Source organism: Balaenoptera acutorostrata, chromosome 1 (genome assembly GCF_949987535.1).
Source record: "Balaenoptera acutorostrata chromosome 1, mBalAcu1.1, whole genome shotgun sequence".
NCBI lineage: Eukaryota > Metazoa > Chordata > Mammalia > Artiodactyla > Balaenopteridae > Balaenoptera > Balaenoptera acutorostrata.
In genome coordinates this window covers 90,531,310-90,555,888 of record NC_080064.1, presented here as the reverse complement: position 1 = coordinate 90,555,888, position 24,579 = coordinate 90,531,310, and the positions used below count along the sequence as shown (strand labels likewise).

The 24,579-nt window shown below is 35.7% G+C and overlaps 1 protein-coding gene across 1 annotated transcript in view; it reads left to right on the top strand.

The window, feature by feature from the left end:
* OLFM3 (olfactomedin 3) overlaps positions 1-24,078 on the top strand; it is a 194,665-nt gene extending 170,587 nt beyond the window's left edge. The window contains exons 5-6 of the mRNA XM_007169510.2: positions 19,817-19,923; positions 21,025-24,078. Of these exons, the coding sequence (XP_007169572.1) occupies positions 19,817-19,923; positions 21,025-21,702 (785 nt within the window). The 3' untranslated portion in view covers positions 21,703-24,078. The remainder of the gene's footprint in view (positions 1-19,816; positions 19,924-21,024) is intronic.
* The last annotated feature ends 501 nt before the right edge of the window (positions 24,079-24,579 follow it).

Here is a 24,579-nt window from a genome sequence, read left to right as displayed (position 1 = left end):
TGAAAATGGTTTTTATCTAACTTAAAAACCCATTCACTGAAATCTCCCAGAGCTAAAAGTTTGCAAATTTATATTGATTTACTAGATAATAGAGATAAGTTAACTTTCACAGAGACAAGACAACTACCATTAAGACACATATGCAGGACCAAATCAGTGAGACCTAATAAGTAATATAACTGTAGTAAACTTATCCTTTCTAGACTCTCACCTTCATTTTTTTACAGAAAACGAACATGGGACATTAGTTGAATTTGCTTGTTTCTTTCTATGTTTCACAGTTTAAGGGTATGTTTTGTAGAACAGTAGAGGTAAATGTGTTTTAAAATGAGATAAATTTCAAGTTATCTAAGAAGGTTGTCTTAATGAAAGAAGTGCTATTATATATTTTAGTACCCAGGGCTGAATTTCTACAATTTTTATTTATTATCAAGATATTCAGTGCACTCAATGCTACATCCTTTTTTTCTCAACATAGATTTGGCCTGAAATAACTTCTTAACTTTCCTTGCCAGTTAATTCAAAAAAAGAAAAAGAAGAAAAGAAGTAGAAAGGATAGCATATAAGCAATGTTACTTTGAGAAGCTACAACCTATGGACCTATTTTGTCTCCCCGTTCACCTTATATCCCCAGTATCTAGCACAGTCCTGGTACATAATAACTTCTTCGTGAATGGTTGTTTAAAAAATAATTATTTTACATATAAATCATAACTATTTATTTTACCCTCTACCATATTTCAGAGAAAAACCCACTGCTACAAAAAGAAAGCAAAGTCATTTTTAGTTGAGATGTCAGAAGCCTTTAACCTCTGGTATAATTTCTGTCTTAATTCCTGGCCTAAACATTACAAAGCTTAGCAGTATCTCTTTGCCATATGGATACAATACTGGGTTAGAGCCAAATACCCCAGAAGCCAAGATACCCCAAGCCACCAATGCTTTATCAGTATCTGGAAATGTTGATTCATGAGATTCATGGCATGAATCCTAGTCCCAGAGATTGTTCTTATTCAGATTTTACTAACCAATCCAACTCAATTCATATTACAGTTATGTTGACATAAACTGAATCCAGAGGATCATTTAAACCCAGAAAACAAATCAACATCTAAAATATGCGTATGACTGAGGGAAATAGGAGCTCTGTGTCTTCTTGCTTCGTCCAAACTATGCTTTAGCCTTCAGGCAATAGAGGCCACCTATGGCAAAGGGGCCAATTTTGCTGATAAGGTAGGTTAAAAACCACAGTTTGAGGTTTAATTTTACAGTCTGTCTCTCTAAAATGTTATATAAAACTTTGTAACTACAAAATCTCTATTCACTTTTAGTATCAGAACAACCTAACATCATCATAATTTCTTACTGATTGTGTTACCACTTGGTCATTTCCTCTGGGTATAAAGTTTTCTGGGGATGAACATTCCATTATGTTTATGTTTCATATTTGGGACATTATATTGATCTACATCCAGAACAAATTTAAACTGGTACCTGAGATTCTTTGTATTTTTTTTTTCAAATGACCATGAAATATTATTCATCTTTAAAGGATATTTTTCAAGACATTTTAGACTAATTTTTCCTCTTACAGAAAGCAGGTATTCAACAGGAGCAAATTTTTCCAAGGTCATAATCACTTACTATTTTGAAATAAAATGTACAACATTTCTACTTGAATCACATGATTAGTATCTTTTAGTACAGCTCCTCCAAATGTACTAACCAATGTTATCACTTACTAGCTTTTTTTAACATCTATATGAAGTAACTGATGAATGTTAAAATTCATAGTATGGATTCTAATTTTTTTTAAGATTAAAAGAACTAGAGAGAGATTACATTACCAATTGTAAGACAGAGCTAGAAGTTTAAAGAACACAATTTCAAACTAGTGCTTACAGTACTGAAACCAAATTAAAATGCAAAGTATTCACAGCTTCCAATTCTGGAGACTTATTTACATCTTCAATGTCCACCTACTTCCTAAACCTGCAAGGAAGCATGGCAAATAAAAATCTGGAAACGAGGGGCTTCCTTGGTGGCGCAGTGGTTGGGAGTCTGCCTGCCAATGCGGGGGATGCAGGTTCGAGCCCTGGTCAGGGAGGATCCCACATGCCATGGAGCAGCTGGGCCCGTGCGCCACAACTACTGAGCCTGTGCTCTGGAGCCCGTGATCCACAAGTACTGAATCCCACATGCCAGAAATGCTGAGGCCCATGCGCCCGGAGCCCGTGCTCCACAATAAGTAGACACCGCAGTGAGAGGCCCGCGCACCACAACGGAGAGTAGCCCCCGCTCCCTGCAACTAGAGAAAAGCCCGCGTGCAGCAACGAAGGCCCAATGCAGCCAAAAATAAAATAAAAAATAAATTAATTTAAAAAAAAATCTGGAAACGATCTTTCAATAGGCAGTATATAAATGTGACTTTTGCTTTTTAAATTTAATGTCTGCTTTTAAGTTTTTGCAACTATTTTAACTTTTTAAATTATAATTAAATATTGTATGTGCATGGCTAGAAAATTATATGCTTAAATAAAAAGGACCTGGAATAAGAAGCAACAGTCTCCTCCTGCAGCTCTGCTTTCCAGAGGCAATCACACTTAATTTTAGGGCTTCAGGTGGTGAAATTTATGGCTTCAGGTGGTTAATATGCTTTTTTCCACGTTGTTTTGGTTTATCAGTTTTGGATGTTGTTTACTGACTTTCTGCTCTGCAATGTGAGCATACAGATAGCCCAACCAAAGCCACTTTCTTTCTTGTTTCCTGATAATATGCTTTCATAACTATTCAGAGTCTAACCCTTATCAACTTTGTAACTTCAAGCCTTATATTTAAATATTTATTATTTTTTCCTCAACTCTAGGAAAACTCTCTAAACACCATATTTTTAAATACAAAGACAGTTATACTCCCATCTTTCTATCATTTCTTCTTTCAATTTTTACTTTTCTCACAGTGTGAACTTTACCTATGCTTTTATGTTATCATGGTTGGAAACATTTTGTCTTTTCGATAATCACAGAACAGATGAAATGTCTGTTAAATATTCTGTAATTAGTTCACAGCCTGATTCTACAAGTTAAACATGAGTGCTTGCATTATTATCACAATGCTTATGTTGTTCTTTGGAAGCTAAGTGGTGGACTTCAGTGTCTCTAAGTCAAATGTCACATCAGTGCTATTCAAATGAGACTGTTACTAGAGTTAAGTTCAAATGAATTCTCCTCTTATGTACTCCAATAACTGCCTTCACCATAACCAGTTTCTTCCTAGAAGGTCTCATACAGTATTTCTATAGATTAATTCCTCTTATTTCTGAGACCACCCTCCTAGAGATTCTGTCCATTCTGGACTAACTGTTCTCAAGGCCTTCTGCACAGCTGTCATTCTGAAACAAGAAATCATATTTTCCTGATTTTCCACTGTCTGTATATTTGCTTATTGTGCTGCAATATAACCTCAAGTAACTTCTTAAAAAAAGAGTGTATTGTAGGTAAACTTTGAAGTTTGCAAGTCAGAAAATATCCTTATTCTATCTTCCCCTGATTTTTCTTCCTAAATATAAAGGCACTGATTATTATCTTCAAGCATCCAGTATTGATGAAAAGCCAGTGTCAGTCTAGTTCTTATTTGTCTGCATGTGTCCAGGTCACACATTTTCTGTGAAAAGATCCAATTTCTTCACTTCATTCAGTATCTTCTAAAATTTCACAGTAATTTTTTTAGGAGTAAATATTTTTTCATTTATTATGGTATAGGCTTTTATTCCAAATATTTAGGTTTTGTATCTGGGGAAATTCCCTGAATAATTTCTTTGATAATTTTCTTTACTCTTTTTCTCTCTCCTCTCATTCTAGAAAGTTGCTTTTCAGATGTTGGAGCTTCTGGATCAATCCTATATGCATCCATATATTTTGTCTTATTTTCATTTTTATCTTTTTCTTTTAATTTTGGGGAAAACTCTTTTTATCTTCCAACCCATTATTTTTAAAAATGAAATCTGTAAGCATTGTACTAATGTATACTGTCAAGAGTGACTTTTCCCCACAGTTTTGCCAACAGAATTTGTTATCAAATTTTTGGAATTTTGTCAATCTGATAGGTGATGTGTATCTCAGTATGGTTTTTAAATCTTCTTTATTGAACTAAATTTTCATACAGTAAAATGGACTCATTTTAATTGTATACTTCAAAGAGTTTTGACAAATGTATATACCTGAGGAACCAACACCCCCAATTAAGATATAGAACATTTTCATTGCTCCAAAAAAAAAAAATGAAATCATATCTTTAATTTCCAGTAGATCTTTTGTGTTTTCCTTTCACAGTATATAGTCTACAATATACAAATCTCTTTAAAGACACTAGGATTTCTTCTGCTCTCGGAATTATGTCTCTTTTTATGGTGGTCTGGTTTTTCTGCACATTTACATTGGTCATTCTTATTGTAAGCTTTTCAAAAATATATGCTAATCCTTGTTTAACCATTGATTTTTTTAAAGATTTGAACAATAAATCTGCTTGGAAACTCTGTATTTAGGTAGGAATGGACACTTCATTCCATGGTGAGTAGGCAAGGAAACTACGAATGTCAGAATGCAAGAACCTTTGTTCTGGAGCTCCAATGCTTTCATAAGTTGGCCTAAGTCTCATCAGGCAATTAACACAGTTTTGTAGATTTTTTAAACTGCCTTCTGGGGTCCCACATCAAGGATGAATATGGTATCAATTGCTCTTAAGCAATTCTTTCAGTGGTGTTCTTGTTTTCCGGGTCCTATCTCACCTGCGACATCCTTTATACCCATGTTTCTGAATCCCTAACTTTTTAAACAATTTTTTGTTATACAAGTTTCAGGGGTACAGCATTATAATTCAACATCTTTATATACTACAAAGTGATCATCACCACAAGTCTAGTTATCATCTATCACCAAACAGTTGACCCCGTTCACTTATTTCTCCCACACCTCAAACCCTTCCCCTTTGGGAGACACTATCTGATCTCTGTATCTATCAGTTTGCTTTTGTGTTATTTTGTTTGTTCATTTGTTTTGTTTTTTTAGATTCCATATATAAGTGAAATCATAAGGTATTCGTCATTCTCTGTCTGAATTTTTCACGTGGCATAATACCTTCAAGGTCCATCCACATTGTCGTAAATGACAGGGTTTCTTTTTTATGGCTATGTAGTATTCCACTGTGCATACTTCTTTATCCGTTCATCCATTGATGGACAATTAAGTTGTTTTCATATAATGGATATTGTAAATAATACTGCAATGAACACAGGGGTGCATATATCTTTTCAAATTAGTGTTTTCATGCTCTTTGGATAAATACCCAGATGTAGAATAGCTTAGTCATATGGTAATACTATTCTTATTTTTTTTGAGAAATCACTATACTATTTTCCATAGTGACTGCACCAATTTAGTCCCACCAACAGTGTAAAAATGTTCCCTTATCTTCATATTCTCTCCAATACCAGTTATTTCTTATCTTTTCAATAATAGTCATTCTAACAGGCATAAGCTGATATCTCATTGTGGCTTTGATTTGCATTTCCCTAATAATTAATGATGTTGAACATCTTTCATATTCCTATCGGCCATCTGTACATTTTCTTTGGCAAACTGTCTATTCAGATCCTCTGCCCATTTTTTATCAGCTTGTTTTTTGTTGTTGAGCTGTATGAATTTTTATATGTTTTAGATATTTTTTATATGTTTTGGATATTAACTCCTTATCAGATAGATGATTTGCAAATATCTTCTCCCATTCAGCAGGTTGCCTTCTGGTTTTGATGATGGTTTCCATGCTGTGCAGAAGCTTTTTAGTTTGATGTAGTCTCATTAGCTTATTTTTGCTTTTGTTTCCCTTGCCTTTGGAGAGAGAGTCACAAAAACACAGCTAAGACCAATAGCAATGAGGTTACCACCTACAGTTTTTCCTAGAAATTTAATGGTTTCAGGTCTTACATTTAAGTCTTTAAACCATTTTGAGTTCATTTTTGTGTATGATGTAAGATAGTGGTCTAGTTTCATTTTTTGCATACGGCTGGCCAGTTTTCCCAACACCATTTATTGAAGACTATTCTTTCTCCACTATATGTTCTTTGCTCCTATGCTATAAATTAATTTTCCATATATGTGTGAATTTATTTCTGGGCTCTCAACTCTGTTCCACTGATCTGTGTGCGTGTGTTTCATGCCAATACCATAATGTTTTGATTATAACAGCTTTGTAGTATAGTTTAAAATCAGTGAGCGTGATACCTCCATCTTTATTCTTCTTTCTCAAAATTGCTTTGGCTATTGAGGATCTCTTTGGTTCTGTACACATTTTAGAGTTATTTGTTCTAGTTCTATGAAATATGCCATTGGAGTTTTGACAGGGATTTGCACTGAATCTGTAGATTGCTTTGGGTAGTATGGACATTTTAATAACAATATTAACTCTTCCAATCCTTGATCATGGAATATCTTTCCAGTTATTTGTGTCTTCTTCAATTTATTTCATCAGTGTCTTACAGTTTTCAGTGTGCAGCTTGTTCACCTCTTTGGTTAAATTTATTTCTAGGTATTTTATTCTTTCTAACACAAATGTAAAAGGGATTTTTTTTTTCTGATAGTTCTCTATTAGCATAAGGAAATGCCACAAATTTCTGTATATTGATTTTGTATCCTGCAACATTACTGAACTTATTTATCCATTCTAACAGTTTTTCTCTTTTTTTTTGGTGGAGTCTTTAGGATTTACTCTATACAGTACTGTGTCATCTGAAAATAGTGACAGTTTTACTTCTTTCTTATTGATTTAGCTGTCTTTTAATATATTTTTTCTTCCTAATTGCTGGGGCTAGGACTTCCAATACTATGTTGAATAGAAGTGGTAATAGTGGGCATCCTTGTCTTGTTCCTGATCTGAAAGGAAAAGCTTTAAGATTCTTACCATTGAGTATGGTGTTAGCTGTGGGTTTGTCATATATGACCTTTATTATGTGGAGGTATGTTCCTTCTATAATCACTTTATTGAGAGTTTTTATCATAAATGGATGTTGGATTTTGTCAAAAGATTTTTCTGCATCTATTAAGATGATCATACAATTTTTATGCTTCATTTTGTTAATGTGATGTATCACATTAATTGATTTGCGGATGTTGATCCATCCTTGCATCCCTGAAATAAATCCTGCTTAACCATGGTGTATAATCCTTTTAATGTATTATTGGATTCAGTTTGCTAATATTGTGTTGGGGATTTTTACATCTATGTTCATCAAGGATATTGGCCTGTAATCTTCTTTTTTGTGTTTTCCCTGTCTGGCTTTGGTATCAGACATACTGGCTTTGTAAAACGTGTTTGGAAGATTTCTCTCCTCCTCACTTTTTTGGAAGAGTTTGACAAGGATAGGTATTAAATCTTCTTTTAATGTTTCGTAGAATTTTCGAGTGAAGCTGTCTGGTCCTTGGCTTTTGTTTGTTGAGAGCTTTTTGATTACAGTTTCAACCTCCTTAGTAGTAATCTTTGATTCAGATTTTCTATTTCTTCATGACTCAGTCTTGAAAAATTGTATGTTTCCAGGGATGTATCCATTTCCTCCATGTTATCCAATTTGTTGGCATATAACTGTTTGTAGTAGTCTCTTACGATCCTTTGTATTTCTATGGTATCAGTTGTAATTTCTCCTCTTTTATTGCTGATTTTATTTATTTGAGCCCTCTCTTTTGCTCTTGGTTAGTCTAGCTAAAGGTTTGCTGGTTCTCTTTTCAAAGAACTGGCTCTTAGTTTCATTGATCTTTTCTATTATTTTTTTAGACTCCATTTATTTCTACTTTGATCTTTATTATTTCTACTTTGATCTTTATTATTTCCTTCATTCTACTAATTTTGGGCTTCATTTGTTCTTCTTTTTCTAGTTCCTTTAGGTGTCAAATCAGATTGCTTATTTGGGATTTTTCTTGTTTCTTGAGGTAGGCTTGATTGCTATGAAATTTCCCCTTAGAACCAGTTTTGCTGCATCCCATAGATTTTAGTGTGTCATATTTTTATTTTCATTTGTCTCTAGATATTTTCTGATTTCGCCATTAATTTCCTCAATAACAAACTGGTTATTCAGAAGTATGTTGTTGTTACTTCATGATTATTTCCCCTTTTTATCTTCTGATTGATTTCTAGCTTCACACTATTGTGGTCAGAGAAGATGTTTGACATGATTTCACTCTTCTTGAATTGACTGACACTTGTTTTGTGACCTAACATGTGATCTATCCTGGAGAATGTCCCACATGCACTAGAGAAGAAGGTGTATTCTGATGCTTTTGAATAGAATGTTTGGATATTTCTATTAAACCCATATGGTCTAATGTGTCATTTCAGTCCAACATTTCCTTATTGATTTTTGTGTCTGTAATGGATTTTTGTATCCATTACTGTAAATGGGGTTTAAAGTTCCCTACTATTATTGTATTGCTTTCAATTTTTCCCTTTAAGCCCATTAATATTTGTTTTATATATCTAGGAGCTCCTCTGTTGGGTGGCTATACATTTATAAATGTTACATTTTCTTGTTGGATTTACCGTTATCATTATGTACTGCCCTTCTTTGTCTTCTATTACAGTTTTTGGTTTAAAGTCTATTTTGCCTGATATGAGTATGACTACTACGGCATTCTTTTCATTTCCATTTGAACAAAATATTTTTTCCATCCCTTCACCTTGTTTTTGTGTGCCCTTACTTCTGAAGTGAGCCTCTTGTAGACAGCATATAGATGGGTCTTGCTTTTTTATCCTTTCAGACACTCTATGTCTTTTGATTGGCGAATTTAGTCTATTTACATTTAAAGTAATTATTGACAGGTGTGTACTTACTGACATTTTTGTACACTGTTTCTGGCTTTTCTTGTGGTTCCTCTCTGTTCCTTTCTCTCTTTCTCTCTTTCCTTCTGTTTTGGCAATTTTCTTTAGCGTTATGTTTAAATTCCTTTCTCATTTTCCTTTTTGTATTTACTGTAAGTTTTTTCTTTGTGATTACCTTGTGGTCCTCATAAAAACATAGTATGTTAATAGCTGTCTTTTTTCAGGTGGCAGCAACTTAAATTTGAACATATTCCAAATCTTTATTTTTTCACACTCACCCTCCCTCATATTTTATACCTCTGATGACACATTTTACTCCTTTAATGTCTGCTTATCTAAGAAATTCTTGATCTCTCCTTTAAATTTGAATGATAACCTTGTTGGTTAGAGAATTCTTGGTTGAAAGGTTTCTTTCCTTTTAGTATTTTGAATATGTAATGCCCCTCCCTTCTGGCATGTACAGTTTCTGCTGAAAAATCTTCTCATAGGCTTAAGGGATTTCCCTTGTATGCAACAAGTTGTTTTTCTCTTGCTGCTTTTAGAATTCTCTCTTATGCTTAACTTTTACCATTTTAATTATGTGTTTTGGTGTATCTTTGGGTTCATCTTATTTGGAACTCTCCGGGCTTCCTGGATATGGATGCCTGTTTCATTCCCCAGATTAGGAAATTTTCAGCCACTCTTTCTTCAAATAATTTTTCTGGCCCTTTCTCTTGCTTCCTCTTCTGAGATGCCTATAATGGAAATGTTATTCCACTTGATATTGTCCCAAAGGTCCCTTACAGTAACTACACTTTTTAAAATGCTTTATTCATTTTGCTGCTCTGTCTGGGTGAGTTTCATTGTTTTGTCTTCCAGTTCCTTGATTCCTTCTTATTCCTTAACTGGTTTGCTGTTGAACCCTTCTAGGTTATTTTTCTATTTCCGTTATAACTTCTGTTTGGTACTTTTCTTATGCTTCCTCTCTCTTTGATGAAGCTCTAACTGTGTTCATCTATTCTTCTCCCAAGTTCAGTAAGCATTTTTATGACTATTAATTTGCACTTTTTATCAGGTAGATTGCTTACGTTCATTTCATTTAGTTCTTTTCCTGAGACTTTGTCTTGTTCTTTCTAGTAGAACATGTTCCTCTATCTCATTTTGCCCAATTCTCTGTATGTGTTTCTATGTATTAGGTAAATAAGATATTTCTCCTAGTCTTGAAGGAGTGACCCTATTTAGGACATGTCCTCAGGGGTTCAGAGGCACAATCCTGCCTGGCCACCAGGCACTTCAGTTGTGTCCCCTATTTGGGCTGCATGCACCCCACCATTATTGTGGGTGCGACCTGCTAGTGGACAGTTCTACTCCTTGAAACAGCTGTGGGACCTGGCCATAGCTGCTTCTATGTACTGGTTGGTGGGGCTAGGACTCAGACCACCTATGGACCCAGCCGCAGCTGCTGCAAGGCACAGGTTGGCAGGGATATTGCTTGGTCAGCCGTGAGGCCTAGCCAAGGCACAGGGGTGGGTGGGGGTTTCAGAGGGATGCATCCACTGGCACTAACAGGTTAGAGGAAGAACTGCAAAATGGCAACCACCAGCACTGGCATTAGCAAGGTAGCCTGAGACTGCAAAATTGGTCCCACCAGTGTCTCAGTCTCCAAGTAGTATCCCAACTGCTTTCTACCTCTCCAGAAGATGCTTAAAAATTAGGAAGTGGGTCCCCTTCACCTTTGGTTCACAAGCTTTTCAAGGTGGTGCTTGATTTTTCCCTCAGCAAGAGGCCCCATCTGCCTTGTCTACCCACCTCAATGCTGTCCTTTTACCATTGGTTGTGGAGGCTCTGTTCATCCAGCTTTCAGGTCCCTTTCCAAGGGAATTATTCCATATGTAGTTGTACATTTGCTGTATCCATGGGAGAAGGTGAGTTCAGGATCTCCCTACATTGCTATCTTGAACCCTCTTAGATGCTAAGTCCCTTATTTTTTTTAATTTATTTTTTTAATTCTTATTAGTCATCCAATTTATACACATCGGTGTATACATGTCAATCCCAATCTCCCAAATTATCACAACACCACCTCCACCCACTGCCACTTCCCCCCCTTACTGTCCATACATTTGTTCTCTACATCTGTGTCTCAATTTCTGCGCTGCAAACTGGTTCACCTGTACCATTTTTCTAGGTTACACATATATGCGTTAATATATGGTATTTGTTTTTCTCTTTCTGACTTACTTCACTCTGTATGACAGTCTCTAGATCCATCCACATCTCTATAAATGACCCAGTTTCATTCTTTTTTCTGGCTGAGTAATATTCCATTGTATATATGTACAACTTCTTTATCCATTCATCTGGCGATGGGCATTTAGGTGGCTTCCATGACCTGGCTATTGTAAATAGCGCTACAATGAACATTGGGGTGCCTATGTCTTTTTGAATTATGGTTTTCTCTGGATATATGCCCAGTAGTGGGACTGCTGGGTCACATGATAATTCTATTTTTAGTTTTCTAAGGAACCTCCATACTGTTCTCCATAGTGGTTGAATCAATTTACATTCCCACCAACAATGCAAGAGGGTCCCCTTTTCTCCACACCCTCTCCAGCATTTGTTGTTTGTAGATTTTCTGATTATGCCCATTCTAACTGGTGTGAGGTGATACCTCATTGTAGTTTTGATTTGCATTTCTCTAATAATTAGTGATTTTGAGCAGCTTTTCATGTGCTTCTTGGCCATCTGTATGTCTTCTTTGGGGAAATGTCTATTTAGGTCTTCTGCCCATTTTTGGATTGGGTTGTTTGTTTTCTTCATATTGAGGTCCATGACCTGTTTATATATTTTGGAGATTAATCCTTTGTCGGATCATTCATTTGCAAATATTTTCTCCCATTCTGAGGGTTGTCTTTTCATCTTGTTTATGGTTTCCTTTGCTGTGCAAAAGCTTTGAAGTTTCATTAGGTCCCATTTGTTTATTTTTGTTTTTATTTCCATTACTCTAGGAAGTGGATCAAAAAAGATCTTGCTGTGATTTATGTCAAAGACTGTTCTTCCTATGTTTGCCTCTAAGAGTTTTATAGTGTCCGGTCTTACATTTAGGTCTCTAATCCATTTTGAGTTTTTTTTTTTTTAATTTTATTTATTTATTTATTTATTTATTTATGGCTGTGTTGGGTCTTTGTTTCTGTGCGAGGGCTTTCTCTAGTTGCAGAGAGCGGGGGCCACTCTTCATCGCGGTGCACGGGCCTCTCACTATCACGGCCTCTCTTGTTTCGGAGCACAGGCTCCAGACGCGCAGGCTCAGCAGTTGTGGCTCACGGGCCTAGTTGCTCCGTGGCATGTGGGATCTTCCCAGACCAGGGCTTGAAGCCGTGTCCCCCGCACTGGCAGGCAGACTCTCAACCACTGCACCACCAGGGAAGCCCTGAGTTTATTTTTGATTATGGTGTTAGGGAGTGTTCTAATTTCATTCTTTTACATGTAGCTGTCCAGTTTTCCCAGCACCATTTACTGAAAAGACTGTCTTTTCTCCATTGTATATCCTTGCCTCCTTTGTCATAGATTAGTTGACCATAGGGGTGTGGGTTTATCTCTGGGCTATTTTGTTCCACTGATCTATATTTCTGTTTTTGTGCCAGTACCATATGTCTTCATTACTGTATCTTTGTAGTATAGTCTGAAGTCATGGAGTCTGATACCTCCAGCTCTGCTTTTTTCACTCAAGACTGCGTTGAATATCCAGGGTCTTGTGTCTCCATACAAATTTTAAGATTTTTTTTCTAGTTCTTTAAAAAATGCCATTGGTAACTTGATAGGGATTGCACTGAATCTGTAGATTGCTTTGGGTAGTATAGTCATTTTCACAATATTGATTCTTCCAATCCAAGAACATGGTATATCTCTCCATCTGTTGGTATCGTATTTAATTTTTTTCATGAGTGTCTTATAGTTTTCTGCATACAGGTCTTTTGTCTCCCTAGATAGGTTTATTCCTAGGTATTTTATTCTTTTTGTTGCAATGGTAAATGGGAGTGTTTCTGTAGTCTCTCTTTCAGATTTTTCATCATTAGTATATAGGAATGCAGGAGATTTCTGTGCATTAATTTTGTACCCTGCAACTTTACCAAATTCATTGACTAGCTCTAGTAGTTTTCTGGTGGCATCCTTAGGATTCTCTATGCATAGTATCATGTCATCTGCAAACAGCGACAGTTTTACTTCTTCTTTTCCAATTTGTATTCCTTTTATTTCTTTTTCTTCTCTGATTGCCGTGGCTAGGACTTCCAAATCTATGTTGAATAATAGTGGTGAGAGTGGACATCCTTGTCTTGTTCCTGATCTTAGAGGAAATGCTTTCAGTTTTTCACCATTGAGAATGATGTTTGCTGTGGGTTTGTCATATATGGCCTTTATATGTTGAGGTAGGTTTCCTCTATGCCCACTTTCTGGAGAGTTTTTTTCATAAATCGGTGTTGAATTTTGTCAAAAGTTTTTTCTGCATCACTGAGATGATCATATGGTTTTTATTCTTCAATTTGTTAATATGGTATATCACATTGATTGATTTGCGTACATTGAAGAATCCTTGCATCCCTGGGATAAATCCCACTTGATCATGGTGTATGCTCCTTTCAATGTGTTGTTGGATTCTGTTTGTTAGTATTTTGTTGAGGATTTTTGCATCTACATTCATCAGTGATATTGGTCTGTAGTTTTCTTTTTTTGTAGTATCTTTGTCTGGTTTTGGTATCAGGGTGATGGTGGCCTCATAGAATGAGTTTGGGAGTCTTCCTTCCTCTGCAATTTTTTGGAAGGGTTTGAGAAGGATGGGTGTTAGCTCTTCTCTAAATGTTTGCTAGAATTCACCTGTGAAGCCATCTGGTCCTGGACTTTTGTTTGTTGGAAGATTTTTAATCACAGTTTCAAGTTCATTACTTGTGATTGGTCTGTTCATATTTTCTATTTCTTCCTGGTTCAGTCTTGGAAGGTTATACCTTTCTAAGAATTTGTCCATTTCTTCCAGGTTGTCCATTTTATTGGCAAAGAGTTGCTTGTAGTAGTCTCTTAGGATGCTTTGTATTTCTGCGGTATCTGTTGTAACTTCTCCTTTTTCATTCCTAATTTAATTGATTTCAGTCCTCTCCCTCTTTTTCTTGATAAGTCTGGCTAATGGTTTATCAATTTTGTTTATGTTCTCAAAGAACCAGCTTTTAGTTTTATTGATCTTTGCTACTGCTTTCTTTGTTTTTTTTTCATTTATTTCTGCTCTGATCTTTATGATTTCTTTCCTTCTGCTAACTTTGAGTTTTGTTTGTTTTCTTTCTCTAGGTCCTTTAGGTGTAAGGTTAGATTGTTCATTTGAGATTTTTCTTGTTTCTTGAGGTAGGCTTGTATAGCTATAAACGTCCCTCTAGAACTGCTTTTGCTGCCTCCCATAGGTTTTGGATCATCGTGTTTTCATTGTCTTTTGTCTCTAGGTATTTATTTATTTCCTCTTTGATTTCTTCAGTGATCTCTTGGTTATTTAGTAATGTATTGTTTAGCCTCCATGTGTTTGTGTTTTTTATGTTTTTTTCCCTGTAATTGATTTCTAATCTCATAGCGTCGTGGTCAGAAAAGATGCTTGGTATGATTTCAATTTTCTTATATTTACTGAGGCTTGATTTGTGACCCAAGATGTGATCTATCCTGGAGAATGTTCTGTGAGCAGTTGAGAAGAAAGCGTAATCTGCTGTTTTTGGATGGAGTGTCCTATAAATATCAATTAAATCTATCTGGTCTATTGTGTCATTTAAAGCTTCTGTTTCCTTATTAATTTTCTCTTTGGATGATCTGTCCATTGGTGTATGTGAGGTGTTAAAATCCCCCACTATTATTGTGTTACTGTCGATTTCCTATTTTATAGCTGTTAGCAGTTGTCTTATGTATTGAGGTGCTCCTATGTTGGGTGCATATATATTTATAATTGTTATATCTTCTTCTTGGATTGATCCCTTGATCATTATGTAGTGTCCTTCATTGTCTCTTGTAACATTCTTTATTTTAAAGTCTATTTTACCTGATATGAGTATTGCTACTCCAGCTTTCTTTTGATTTCTATTTGCATGGAATATCTTATTCCATCCCCTCACTTTCAGTCTGTATGTGTCTCTAGGTCTGAAGTGGGTCTCTTGTAGACAGCATATAGATGGGTCTTATTTTTGTATTCAGCAAGCCTGTATCTTTTGGTTGGAGCATTTAATCCATTCACGTTTACGGTAATTACGTATGTTCCTATGACCATTTTCTTAATTGTTTTGGGTTTGTTTTTGTAGGTCCTTTTCTTCTCTTGTGTTTTCCACTTAGAGAAGTTCCTTTAGCATTTGTTGTAGAGCTGGTTTTTTGGTGCTGAATTCTCTTAGCTTTTGCTTGTCTGTAAAGCTTTTGATTTCTCCATCGAATCTGAATGAGATCCTTGCTGAGTAGAGTAATCTTGGTTGTAGGTTCTTCCCTTTCATCACTTTAAGTATATCACGCCACTCCCTTCTGGCTTGTAGAGTTTCTGCTGAGAAATCAGCTGTTAACCTTATGGGAGTTTCCTTGTATGTTATTTGTCATTTTACCCTTGCTGCTTTCAATATTTTTTCTTTTTGTGTAATTTTTGCCAATTTGATTACTATGTGTCTCGGCATGTTTCTCCTTGAGTTTATCCTGTATGGGACTCTCTGTGTTTCCTGGACTTGGGTGGCTATTTCCTTTCCCATGTTAGGGAAGTTTTCGACTATAATCTCTTCAAATATTTTCTCTGGTCCTTTCTCTCTCTCTTGTCCTTCTGGTACCCTTATAATGCAAATGTTGTTGTGTTTAATGTTGTCCCAGAGGTCTCTTAGGCTGTCTTCATTTCTTTTCATTCTTTTTTCTCTATTCTGTTCCACAGCAGTGAATTCCACCATTCTGTCTTCCAGGTCACTTACCTGTTCTTCTGCCTCAGGTATTCTGCTACTGATTCCTTCTAGTGTAGTTTTCATTTCAGTTATTGTATTGTTCATTTCTGTTTGTTTGTTCTTTAATTCTTCTATGTCTTTTTTAAACATTTCTTGCATCTTCTCGATCTTTGCCTCCATTCTTTTTCCAAGGTCCTGGATCATCTTCACTATCACTATTCTGAATTCTTTTTCTGGATGGTTGCCTATCTCCATTTCATTTAGTTGTTTTTCTGGGGTTTTATCTTGTTCCTTCATCTGGTACATAGCCCTCTGCCTTTTCATCTTGTCTATCTTTCTGTGAATGTGGTTTTTGTTCCACAGGCTGCAGGAGTGTAGTTCTTCTTGCTTCTGTTGTCTGCCCTCTGGTGGATGAGGCTATCTAAGAGGCTTGTGCAAGTTTCCTGATGGGAGGGACTGGTGGTGGGTAGAGCTGGGTGTTGCTCTGGTGGGCAGAGCTCAGTAAAACTTTAATCCACTTGACTGCTGATGGGTGGGGCTGGGTTCCCTCCCTGTTGGTTGTTTGGCCTGAGGCAACCCAACACTGGAGCCTACCTTGGCTCTTTGGTGGGGCTAATGGCAGACTCTGGGAGGGCTCACGCCAAGGAGTACTTCCCAGAACTTCTCCTGCCAGTGTCCTTGTCCTCACAATGTGACAGAGCCACCCTCCACCTTTGCAGGAGACCCTCCAACACTAGCAGGTAGGTCTGGTTCAGTGTCCCCTGGGGTCACTGCTCCCTCCCCTGGGTCCCAATGTGCACCCTACTTTGTGTGTGCCCTCCAAGAGTAAAGTCTCTGTTTTCCCCAGTCCTGTCGAAGTCCTGCAATCAAATCCCGCTGCCTTCAAAGTCTGATTCTCTAGGAATTCCTCCTCCCATTGCGGGACCCCCAGGTTGGGAATCCTGATGTGGGGCTCAGAACCTTCACTCTAGTGGGTGGACTTCTGTGGTATAATTGTTCTCCAGTTTGTGAGTCACCCACCCAGCAGTTATGGGATTTGATTTTATTGTGAATGCGCCCCTCCTACAGTCTCATTGTGGCTTCTCGTTTGTCTTTGGATATTGGGTATCTTTTCTGGTGAGTTCCAGTGTCTTCCCATTGATGACTGTTCAGCAGTTAGTTGTGATTCTGGTGTTCTCACAAGAGGGAGTGAGGTCACATCCTTCTACTCCACCATCTTCTAAGATGATTTTAATAAAAATGACCTAGGACAACTTTAAGCAGTGTAGTATATCAGTAACCCTCGCAACTGCTACAGGCTTCTTTCCTCCACACTGTTTCCAAGACGAGGTTGCGTGTCCTTTAAGAGCTGCTTCCATAAATAGTCCTCAAGTATATTATGGTAAAAGACAAAGGTTCCTCCCATTAGGTTAAAAAATCCAACTATGAAATCCAACTATGCTCCACTTATAGGAAACATATCTATCTCCCAAGGCTCCAGTAAAGAGTCATAATATGTATGGTAAATCCTTTTAATTTAATCAGTTTTCCTACCACATGCACGTCACGGCAAGGTGTCCCTTACTCTTCTTCAAGGCAGAGCAGCTCCATCCTCAGCTCTTATCTCCTCTGCTTAGACACTAGTGCATCTTATTTCAACCTACACCTTTAATTACCACTCTCCATCACTTTCTGCCTTCCAGAAATTTGTTAAAAATTTCTTCTCCGGGCTTCCCTTGTGGTGCAGTGGGGTTTCCCTGGTGGCGCAGTGGTTAGGAATCCACCTGCCAATGCAGGGGACACGGATTCAAGCCCTGGTCCAGGAAGATCCCACATGTCGCAGAGCAACTAAGCCCATGTGCCGCAACTACTGAGCCTGCACTCTAGAGCCTGCGTGCCACAACTACTGAGCCTCCGTGCTACAACTACTGAAGCCCGCACGCCTAGAGCCCATGCTCCACAACAAGGAGCCACCGCAATGAGAAGCCCGCACACCACAACAAAAAATAGCCCCCGCTCACTGCAACTAAAGAAAGCCTGCACACAGCAACGAGGACCCAACGCAGCCAAAAATAAATAAATAAATAAATAAATAAATAAATTTATTTTAAAAAGAAAAGTTTATTCTCCACTAATGGCTCTGTACCATTCTCTTTGCTTTGGGTTTTTTCCCCCATGTTTTACTCCTTTACTATCATTTTCATGAGATTTTGCAAAATAAAGGAGATAAAAGCACCATCATCTTAGCCAGTTACTTTTCATATTTTACCTATTTTTGCTATTTGTATTCTGTTCAACAAAATTATTTATTATTCATGCATAAGGAAGAAGTCACATATTTTATTTGTGGTGTTTTTTAGGGGGAGCGATATCTTTCTATTTATTTCAATATACTTATAGTTTAAATTTTCATGCACTTACCACTGTGAATTTAGAAATATTTATGTAGGCCATCATTAAAGATCATATTACTTTCACTTATTTAGTGCATTCAGAGAATATACACAACTTATATTCTTTCAGGATACATTTACTTTTTTCTAGTTCAAACTGATACTATTTTATTCACATATTGTTCATGTGTTTATACCAAGTTGAGCTAATATATTCTAAATAGGTTTAACTGAAGATCTTGCTATTCAATATAGATAATGCCATAAAGACTTCTGATTTGCTCAGTTTATCAGGTCTTAGGAAGTTATAAAGTAATTCCTTTATATAAAATATATAAAGATGCTATCACGTCTAGTTTCTTCAAAGAAGAAGAAAAAAATATATTCGGCTTAGGTTTCATGAAAAGCTGGAGATTACTAAATGTGTAGTTATCACTGAAGTAATAGCACAAAATATGTTATCGTTCATCATCTTTCTAACTGCATGGCTTAGTATTCTGCCAGTTACAAATTATTCTTATGAGGAACACACAGAGAGAAAAATGAGGCAAAATAAGCCCTAAGTTACAATTAGTTTTGTCCTTTATTTGCTTTGGGGATCTGTTATTTCCCTTCCAAACACACAGGAACTGACAGGCACTAAGTAGAAATTTATCAGTTCTAAGGATAGGCAGAGGAGGATCTAAGAAACATGGGCCATATAGAACAATTTTTTTAAAGTAAAAAAAGAACACAAAGAAAAAAGGAGTATAAATGGATAGGAAAATTTCTTTGTTTAGACCAAAAGTCAACATTTACAGGCACTCATACTGCCTTTCACAATGTGTAGGATAAATCACTTTTAAATTATTCTGTTGTAAAAATCTCACAAAATCCCTGGGTTTCTTTTTGGTTTAGACTTTGGCATTTATGAAGTCCAAGCTTTTCCTAAGATTTTATTCATAGATAGAGTGATAAAAAATATAATTTTTCAAGAAAGTCACTAATTTTTTATCATGTATTACATCAATTGATACTCTACATCTTTCACTGCATGGGACTACAGGGTATGAGGGCTTGAGTTTTGTGGGATTTTTTTCCCTGTGCCTTTAGGGCTGCTCTATCAGGCTTGCACAAGGCATTTACCTTTCAAAACTCTACGTCTTTCAGGTAGATTGTGATTACATTTTTATTATTATATTCTATAAATATAACTTTCACAGGAGCTGCTCATTTACCAATACAAACTGAAAATCGACTTAACAGAGTTCTTTCTGGCTTGCATAAGTAGTCCAAAGTCTCAAAGCATGAGCAGAGAGGGTCAGGTGAAGGGAAGCTGATGATCAGGTAAACAGCGTCATGGAAAATTTAATTTTGCTGACTTCTTTACTTAGAAGAAGCAGCTGAACTGGTATAATGACAATGACGTTCCTCATTTATTTCTTTCCAGATTGTATAAATAATTTCCCATTTTAAAATTCCACACTTTAGATTTAGAGCACTGAAAAAGCAACTACTCATGGTTCAAATTATAGTTAAATGCGTAGCATCCAACATGAATGATCATTTATTCAGAATGTGATATTAATTCTATTTGCTTTGTTTTAGGACTCCTTTCTTTGCTCTTGGTGTAAGTATGTGTGTTGGAATCATTGGCCATGTTCACCCAACATGTTCATGTTACTCTAATTTCAGCATGTGGCAAATTGATGAAAATCACAGGCCCAGTTACAATCAAGACATCTGGAACCCGATTTGGCGCTTGGATGACAGATCCCTTAGCATCTGAAAAAAATAACAGAGTAGGTTGCTTCCTCAAATGCCTTTGCTTAGAATTATGTTTTATTTAAGCTTTATGCCTACTAGACTATCCATTTTTTTTCAGGGATATTAGTTTCAACTTGAAAAGTGTTACACTGTTTGCAAATATTTTCAGTTTGATAATATTAACACATCTACAGATACATGGCAAACTTATTTTAGTAAAATGTTCTATCCTATAATTCATCAGTATAGTGAGTCTAATTTTTTATTGGTTAGTCCTGTTTTATGCTTGAAAAGGGCTAGTTACAAGTATACAAAATTTTCTGTATATTCCTTCTAAAATTTGCTCATTAGTGTGAAAAAAAACACTAAATAAGTAAAAAAGCTCAAGAGCTAACCAATTCACTAAACAAGGTAAAATATACCTAGAATCTAGGGGTAATTTTAAAGAAAACAGCATAGAGGGTATTTGGCAATGCCTGTATTATGAAAATCAATATACTAGAGACTTACCATAGCTCCATTTATGTTCTATTACAGAACTCAGTATACATTAGGATTCTCACGGGTTACATCGAAGCAAGTTTAGTAGCTAAGTTAGTAAAATTATTTCATTAAAAGGTGGTTGTACCTATAAGCTGGGCCAATGAACAAGTATTACTAGAAGGTTCTGTGGTATCCATAAAAGAAAAATAAGTTGAATGTGCAAAATTAAGCCATATATTTTTCAGAGCAAGGGATGGACTAAATAAATTTTCTGAACGTGATGTTTTTTGCAGTTATTACTAATCAAATTGATCAGGTAAATGAATAAAGTGATGTGATTTGCATTGATCTATGTTTGATTCACTCAGTGATATGCACTGAATGGTAAAAAATTTTTAAAACAACAAAAAAAGAAAGGACAAAAAGCAAATCAACTTCAAGGCAGTACATTTAGTTGTTTCCTTTCCACACAGACCATGTCACTATTTTTGCCAAAGCCTGCAGTACTATCACACTGCAGCAGGTTAAGTGGTAAGAGAATCTTCCAGAGCCTGAGAATGACAATATTAATATGCGCTGATTCTCACTGTCCTTATTTTGGAATTCTCAAAAAAGTACAGAATTTAATTACTCCATCTTTTCCTTCTTTCCAGGTTTGGTACATGGACAGTTATACTAACAATAAAATTGTCCGTGAGTACAAATCAATTGCAGACTTTGTCAGTGGGGCCGAATCGAGGACATACAACCTCCCTTTCAAATGGGCAGGAACTAACCACGTTGTCTACAATGGCTCACTCTATTTTAACAAGTATCAGAGTAACATCATCATCAAATACAGCTTTGATATGGGGAGAGTGCTTGCCCAAAGAAGCCTGGAGTATGCTGGTTTTCACAACGTTTACCCTTACACATGGGGTGGGTTCTCTGACATCGACCTAATGGCTGATGAAATCGGGCTGTGGGCTGTGTATGCAACTAACCAGAATGCAGGCAATATTGTCATCAGCCAACTTAACAAAGATACCTTGGAGGTAATGAAGAGCTGGAGCACTGGCTATCCCAAGAGAAGTGCGGGGGAATCCTTCATGATCTGTGGGACACTGTATGTCACCAACTCCCACTTAACTGGAGCCAAGGTGTATTATTCCTATTCCACCAAAACCTCCACATATGAGTACACGGACATTCCCTTTCATAACCAATACTTTCACATATCCATGCTTGACTACAATGCAAGAGATAGAGCTCTTTATGCCTGGAACAATGGTCACCAGGTCCTATTCAATGTCACCCTTTTCCACATCATTAAGACTGAGGATGACACATAAGCAAATGTAATTTGTTTTCACTGATCTAAACTGTGTCATCTGTGATAAACTCTATAGGACCCCTTCTGGTTTTTCTTTATAATAACTTTCATCATTTCTCCAAAGCATTTTTTGTTATAAAGTTGGTGTTTCAAAAAACATCTGAGCCTGTATAAACTAACCTGTTGGAAACATCTTAACTCCTAAATTTACAAGGCCTATCATGTTCTTGTCATGAAAAGCACTAAAATGAGGTTAAGTGGCTAAAGTCATAGTTTTACAAAAGATTAATGATCTGCCTTATATTAGAGTCAGAGATTAATGGTGGCTTAAATGCATGATTTTTTTTTTTAACTCTGTCATTTTTTTACTGTCTTTTGCTCCACATCAGAAAATATTTTGGTAGGAAGTAGGAAAAAAAAAAGCACTTTCCCCCCATTTATTTCTAAAAAAGATTTAAGGATCTTATTTATATGAGAAAATATTATTAATCATTTTGCTGTTATACAGTTCTCTGATGCGGTGCTGTACAGTCATTTTTAAATCTCTTGCTAACATTTTATTGGCAATAGGTATTTCTACCATTGTAACCACCATTGTGCAACTGTATCTCTTCACTTCTGTGAAAGTAAGTAATATTTTTTATAAAATACACTGAAGTTTAATCTCAGTAATCATTATGGGTCACTTTTCAAGAGTGGTCAAAAAGGAAGTATCTTCTCAGCTTACCCCTTTACATAAGCACTATAAACTAAAAAGAAAATCAAACCAGATTCCTTACATAGAGTCTTTATTTTACCCCAAGTTTACTGGACCACTGACATGGAATCCTAAAATTGATTCAGTAAGGATGAGTTATTCTGATCACTCCACTGAAAGCAACCCATATAGTTGCTTGCAAAGATGCAGTTGAGTCACAACTGACTTGAGTTGACTCTACTCATTTATTACACATTCAAATTCTGTTCTTTATAATTAAATATATTAATGTTTTAACTTAAATTTTACAAACAACTGGCAATAATGTAATTTCTTGTGTCAGGACTCTAAAAGTACAGGAAGCACATGTGAAAACTCTTAAAAATAAAACTTCTGTAATGTCATCTAGACTTATAAATTCTGGAGAGCTATTGGCAAGATTTGTGCAAAAGAAAATTGTGGGAAAACTTGGGAGTTGTCTGTGTGGTTTATTGTATAAATAACCAATTTAGAAAACAAGATGGGACAGCAACCCCCTGGTACCCTGATTCATTGTGTGCAGAAATACTGTAACCAAAAAATAAAGCTTTAATAATATTTTATGTTAATAACACCAAAAACATATAATCAATATATATAAAACATGTCACTGAGTTTGGAGGTACTTTCCACATACTTACCTAAGGCAGTTTTATGGAAACTAGTGTGGGTTGGTTTTACAATTTAAAAAGCATATTCTATAATAAATAATATATAACTTAAACTGTTGTGAATGTTTAGTTTCACACATACATAATATCATCATTTCCTTTGTAAAGTAAGGATATAATAAATCAGATAAGGCATTGTATAAAGAAATAATACTTAAGAGTAATTCACTTCAAATGTCACAAGTAAAACATCATTCTCAAATATCTCACTGTCAAAACTATAGTATGAAAAACTCAATCTCAAAATTGTTAAAATTTAACAAAGATTTCTTTTTTTGCCTACAAAAAGTTAGCATGATTTAATGACCACTCTGGGTTCTTCTGCAATGCTGTCTTCTCTTTTAAACATTTATATATGTTCTCCTCTGCTTTTGAAAGTTAGAAAATTTATGGGACTCACTTGTCATTGTACACACACCACAAAAATAATCAGCCGATACTTTGTACATCAAGAGTTTGTATGAAGAAAGAAAGTCAATTTCAGAAATGAATGAGTTTTTAGTAGATGGCCTCTAGCAGATATCTGGGTCTTCATTACTTGTTTTTTAAAAAAATAATGTAACATGATATCACGTAAATTCAAAACCTCAATGATCACAGCTTTTTTGTGAGATGTACGGCTTGTAAAGCACTTTATTGTTTTCTATGTAAGGGTTCATCACCACATCCAGTTATAGTGTATGTGCTGCTAGAGCAGGCACAGATTTTATTATTGTCACTAGAAGTGGGGTTGACATGGGTTTAAAAATGTAATTTGCATTAAACACTTAGTTTAAAAGCATTTTTCTTAATAAATTATTATCAGTTTGTGCCTGAAATAAATAAGAACTTACTCTAATCACTGTTTTTTTTAATCTCCAACAAATAAAATAAATTTTATGAGGGAAATAATGACTATTTTAAAATCATACATGTAATCCAATCCATAAAGAAATCCAAGCTCAGAAAGTTTTAATTCTAAGTGAACTGTGTAATTGGAATTTTCTGAATTAACCAGATCATTAACAAACTTCCATGTCATTTAAATAATAATATGATCATGGTCTGATTGTGTTTGTGTGACATTTGTATTTGTGGCACTTGAATCATAATATTTATTACTTGCACCTGCACTTACATCTATGCGTTCAGAAAATGACAGTGTGTTAGTGCATTACCAATATGTAGAGATAAAAGAGAAAATAATGACAAGTACCTATATGCCACATTCCATATAGTGATAAGGTTGTGATAAGATTTACCATGAACTCAGAATCTCTGGTTCCTATCACCATACTCATAGAGTCATTTCATCGTTATAATCTATAGTATTCTCTGATGAAATCTTATCTTCATAAAATTGATTCTTAGTCCTAACAAGAAAATGGCGATTATATCTGAAAATTACTACCAAACTTAAAATTACAACTTTTTCAAACAGAATTATTTTAAAAGTGTTAATATAAAATTGTACTTATGTTCATCAACAAATGAAACCAGTTGTTTTTCT